Below are 6,121 nucleotides of genomic sequence, written 5' to 3' on the forward strand. Positions count from 1 at the left end.
AATATATATTTTTGGTTGCCATTTTGTTCATTTATCCTCTATGAAAAAGTCATACACTGAAACCGAACTCTATGAAACTCCGTATTGTTGCTTTTCTTTCTCTTTTCTATAAATACTATAATGGGCACAGCTCTAAAGAGCTAGCGTCTTTTGTACTATCTACTAAAATTCATTTTCGTGTTACTTGTCATTCAATTTGGTCTTTACTGTGACTGTTCCTAAGTGCTCCAAAAATTCTTATTTGTCTAGTTTTTTTTCTCGACCATCAGTTCTTTGGAATTTGCTTCCTTCTTCTTGTTTTCCTTATTCATATAATTTGCAATCTTTCAAGTCGTCTGTTATTCGTTATCTTGCTTCATAAACTTCATCTTTTTTCTTCCAGTAACTCTCAACTCTAACAGTGGTTGCTTGCAGCCTTGTTAGAAGAAAAGATGTTAAAAAAAAATTAGGTAGCATGGTATTTGGACATGACATAGTGTTTATATTACCTATTGTATCATTTTTAGCCAATAAACAATAATCAGATGAAATAATCATAAGAAAGTATAGTTTTTTTCTATTTTCAAGTATTCGATTGCATTTGGTCAATATTTCTTAAAATTTAGTCAAACTTTGAAATCTAAGACTTTGTGAAAAAAATAAAAGAAAAAAAAAGACTTAACTATGATAACTATAAACACTTCTGTTTTAATTAAACGTTCAAATCTGAAATTTCTTTTTTTTGTTCCTAATTCTTATAGTATTCTATAGGACTTAAAAGTTTAAAATAAAACGCAACAGACATTGATATCAGGTTTTTAATTTTTTTTCAATTGTCTATAAAAAACGATATTTAACAAAAATAAATACGTATTAATAAATACATTAAAAAATATTTTATAAAAATTTCAAAAAGCTTATTACGCAAAGAACCACATAAAAAATTTTCTTGACGACCGTAAAAAATAAATTGAAATTAACATTAAACATCAATTTCACATAAGTTATCATGTCTATGTTAAAATCAACATTAATCGTCACAAAAATTGCACATTTTGCTAATAATTTTATAATCGCATACTATTATTAACAAATAATTGTCTGTTAAATTAAAAATTAACTTTCATTATCGGTTGTCCATCAATCTTTTAATGATGATGGACAACTAATTAACCATTTTAACGACAACTAATTAACCATTTGTAACTAATATCGTTAAAGATAGTGGAAATGATTTTTCATTTGTACTAAATTTAAAGATCATTCATAAAATGACAGATTTTTTGTAGTAAATTTTTGTCCTTTAAAAAAGGACAGACATCTTCATCTTTATGTTGACAAAACTGATGCATGTGATTATTTAGAAATATGAAAATCGAATTATATCTTAAAAGGACGTCAAATTTTAGCGCCAATTGTAACTTGCGAAGACAGATAGGACAAAGTAATAGTGGTTGTGTGTCAGCGTTTAAAATTGACGTACTAGTGTTCATTGTACAAGAAAAATATTGACAGTGGCTCATCCCCATTGCATGACAAATTTCATGAGTAATTACCTAGAAAAAAAATCATCTAAATTATTTTTTCTCATTTTTGTTGGATATAAAAGTTCTAACAAAAACTTTAAGTAAAAATAAAATTTTTTATTACATTAAACAAAAAAATTTAAAACTCTTTAAAATAAATACGAATCATATATAGCTATATTATAGTTTCACAAAATATAAGAATCATATATAGCTATATTATAGTTCCACAAAATATAAGAATCATATCAGTGGCGGATCCAGCATTTTTTGATCTTTGAGATAGCTAACTTCCAGACATGGAGCTAACTCCAAACATTTACATGTTTATACTTATGTCAAATAATTACGGTTTACAAAAAATTGCGATGATTGAAGGCTGGGAACAAAAAAGCCCCAAAATTTTTGCTACACCTGCCCCAAACGTGAGAGCAACAAGTTGATGAAATATTTTTTGTATTATTCTCAACTAGACTTATATTCATCGACAATTTTAAGTTTCATAGTATTATCTCTCAGCGTTCAAAAATTATGATCATATAAAAATTACAACCCCCTCAAAAAAGTCAATAGAGTATAACAAACTAGAGTATAATAAGCCTAAACTAGAGTATAATAAACCTAACTTAAATGAAAAAAATAATTATTATATTAACAATAATAATAATAACAATATGATAAACAAATCATAAATTTTTAAAAAATAACAGTAAAGCTAATACAAAGTAAAAAATACAAAGTAATATTAAAACAAAATAAAAAGAATTTTACAAAATTAATAAAAGGGAAAACAAAATAATTAAATATAATTATATACATACTAATATTTTATAGGGAAATGGCCTACTAATAGGATACACCATTTTTCTAGCATTGTATATATGTTATGTGCAGTGTTACATTTCTTGGATACTGTGCATTTTTTTGGATACTGTGCATTTCTTAAGCAATATTTAATATGTAACAACCTGCAGCAAACAAAACCAATAAGCTTTTTATTACAAGTCCTTCTACAAATATCCACAACTTTTTGTTAATTGTACCATTTTGTTAACATTTTGTTAATTCTACTATTTGTAATGACTCCCTTCTTTCATTGGGCAAACAGGTTTTAAATAGTAATCAAGTGTCTGCAACTTTCCTACATTTATCAACATAATATATGTTCTAGAATGTAAAAGTACTTGCTAATACTGTGAAAAAATTCAAGAAAAAATTTGAAGTGTTTTTGACGTGTACATTTCAATGGACACTTTTTAAAACATTTAAAAAAAAATTATTATCAAAGAATTATTTGAATCATCTTAATATAAACTTATTTAAAGTAAATTGATAAAGACAGAAAAAAAAAAGCTTTTATTTTAAATGGTTATTAAAAATAAAACTTATACCCTAAAGAGACGCCTATATATCTTGCAATTCAAGTAAAAATTATAACCAGGTGGTAGAGCTTCACACAAACACTCTTTTACAGTTTTATTACTATAATTTTGTTTTAATGTTGTACATAAATTTTCATCAATATTAGACTTTGATAATTCATGATTAACTGGAATACTTTGGCACACAGGTTCATGTTTTGGAGAACGCATTTCTGCCTCACATTTCTCATTTGATGTGATAAAAACTAATGACTCTTGAGAATCACTTAATACCACACTTACAGATCGCTCAACTACATAATCATTCCCCCACTTTGCTAAATGCTGAGCCTCCTTTTCCATAAAGTAAGCATAATGACCAAAACTAACAGCAACTGTAGAATTTTGGAATGATGCTTCTCCTAGAATATGGTTTAGATCTTCGGAAGGATAAAAATCAAACCAACTCAATCCGCAAATACAAAATGCATCTTTGGGAATAATGGTTTTTAAAAAGAACTGAACATCTAGAGAAAAGAAAATATAGCTTGAGTATTAAAATTTATAACATTTTGTAATTATAATATAACTATATATATATATATATATATATAGAACCCTTAGATGTTGTCCGAAAGTTTTTCCCATATTTTGTTGACAAAAAGTAAAAATTAAAATGCAAGACCGGAATTTTTTTTTTTTAATAATGATAGACTGCCTGCCCCAACCAAACCCTCAGTCGATGTAGCAGCACTCCCTTGCGGGTCAGGCTATTTGTCAGTCGATGTAGCAGCACTCCCTTGCGAGTCAGGCTATAAGATAGTCGATGTAGCAACACTCCGCGCATGATTTACAGTAAAAAAAATAAAAATAAAAACATTTTATCAAAAAAAATAAAAATAAAAACATTTTTTATATTGTTAAAAACATTCTGGTCAATTAAATTTGCGTTTTTGTGGTTTTTTTATATAACAATTAATTTGTAATTAAATTAATGGTTTTGACTTTCGTCCAACACGAAAATGTTGGACGAAAGTCAAAAGTAATTAAAAGTGACGTATGTGTTGGCGTAAGAATCACTTTTTTCCTTCCGCTTTTCCCAAAGCCAACAAACTATAGATCTATATATATATACATATATATATATATATATATATATATATATATATATATATATATATATATATATATATATATATATATATATATATATATATATATATATATAACCCCTAACTGGTTGTCAGAAAGTTTTTCCGTATTTTGTTGACAAAAAGTAAAAATTAAAATGCAAAACTGTAATTTTTTTTAAATTACTTGATAGACTGCCTGCCCAACCAAACCCTCAGTCGATGTAGCAGCACTCCCTTGCAAGTCAGGCTATAAGATAGTCGATGTAGCAACACTCTGTGCATGATTTACAGTAAAAAAAATAAAAATAAAAACATTTTATTAAAAAAAATAAAAATAAAAACATTTTTTATATCATTAAAAACATTCAGAATGTTTTAAAAGCATTCAGAATGTTTTTATAAACATTCTGGTCAATTAAATTTGCGCTTTTGCAGTTTTCTTAAAAAACAATTAATTTGTAATTAAATTAATGGTTTTAACTTTCTGACAACACGCAAATGTTGGACGAAAATCAAAAGTAATTAAAAGTGACATATTTGCAGGGTTGCATGGTTTTAACCAAATGGTTTAAACCATTGGTTTAAACCATGGTTTAAACCAATTAAAAAAATGTTGGTTTAAACCAAATTAATGTTTTTTTAAAAAGATTTAAACTTACAACAGAAAACTAAAACAGGGTTATGTTAAAAAATATAACTAATCTTCAATATAGATATTTTTTTAAATCCATGATTTTTGTTTCTGTTTTTTCATAGAATAGAGTCCTCAGTGTTTTTATAGAACAGAGCAGTAATAAATTAGTAATAACACGTATTTATCTGTTTTCTTCTACAGGGTTTTTCTCCTTTATTAGGTTCATCAAGAAGCATTGCTTCCTGATGAACTTATTTCATCAGGAAGTTTTCTTAACGATATATATATTTAAATGTTTAGCAAAACTATAAGTAGTTCTAACATATTTTATTGATACCACAAAAAATGTCTCAAAAAACTGCGCGCAAATGTGATATGATTTGGTTAAAATATACACGAGTGACTAAAGAAAGGGGTGTGGAGCAGTTAGTAATGCGTGTAGAAAAGAAATGGAAGGTCAAATTCAAAGGATGCATGAACATATAAAAAAGTGCAAGCGATCACAACCCCATGAAATTATGGAGTCAATGGAAGATCAACAACTTCTTGAAGGTAGTTAAATTACTGCATTGCTATTTTAAAATTTAAATTTTCCCTAAATTGTAAACATATATATTTAAATTATCACGTATAGACATATTAACTTAGAATAATTCAATAAACTGCAATTTCATTTTAAAGGTAACTTACCCTCAACATCACAACAACAAATGAAAAGGTCTCAGTCCAATTCACCATCAGTTGATAAATATTTGAAAATTGATAAGTTTTTCACACGAACAAGCTTCAAAGAGAAAGATTTATTTGATCTGCAACTTGGTAGATTTATATACAGTACAAACTCTAGCTTCAGAACAGTTGAACACAAAGAATTTTATATATAAAAAATAAAAAATTTATCAATATGCTTTATCCAGGATACACTCTACCTAATAGAACTCAAATTGGAGGAGAAATATTAGATAGGGTTTACGCAGAAGAAATTGAAAAATGTAATGTATTGAATAGGAAAATTGTAGCCATGTCTTAAGATGGCTAGAGTAATGTACATAATGAACCTATAGCTTGTATCTCTGTAATTACAGATAAAATTAACATTTTAGTAAAAACAATCAACACTTCTGATCATTCACATACTGGTGAATATCTTATACAATTAGCAAGAGAAGCAATAGATTCTGTAAGATGTAAATTTGGATGCACAGTAAAAAGCTTTGTGACTGATAATGCAGCTAATATGAAATCAATGAGACAAGTACTGTCATCTGAAAGAGATATCATAACTTATGGGTGTGCTGCTCATATGCTGAATCTTTTAGCAAATAATCTTAACATTGAAAATGTGAGCAAATGTTACATAAATAATAGAATATATAAGAAATAATCATAAAGCTGGAGCAATTTATAAATTAAATGGAGGAACAAAATTGCCACTTCCTACTGATACTTGCTGGAATTCTGTATGTGATTCACTTGAAAAATATGTCA

General features: G+C 27.1%; 1 protein-coding gene across 2 annotated transcripts in view; it reads right to left on the reverse strand.

Moving 5' to 3' along the window:
- Positions 1 to 783: 783 nt before the first annotated feature.
- The window catches only part of LOC100215542 (archaemetzincin-2), a 13,803-nt gene continuing 8,465 nt past the window's right edge, over positions 784 to 6,121 (reverse strand). For both annotated transcript variants that reach the window (XM_065791079.1, XM_065791080.1), the window contains 2 exons: positions 2,897 to 3,393; positions 784 to 1,535 (listed from right to left, as the gene is read on the reverse strand). In XM_065791079.1, the coding sequence (XP_065647151.1) occupies positions 1,233 to 1,535; positions 2,897 to 3,393 (800 nt within the window). In that variant the 3' untranslated portion in view covers positions 784 to 1,232. The remainder of the gene's footprint in view (positions 1,536 to 2,896; positions 3,394 to 6,121) is intronic.

Source organism: Hydra vulgaris, chromosome 02, assembly GCF_038396675.1.
Source record: "Hydra vulgaris chromosome 02, alternate assembly HydraT2T_AEP".
Taxonomy (NCBI): Eukaryota; Metazoa; Cnidaria; class Hydrozoa; order Anthoathecata; family Hydridae; genus Hydra; species Hydra vulgaris.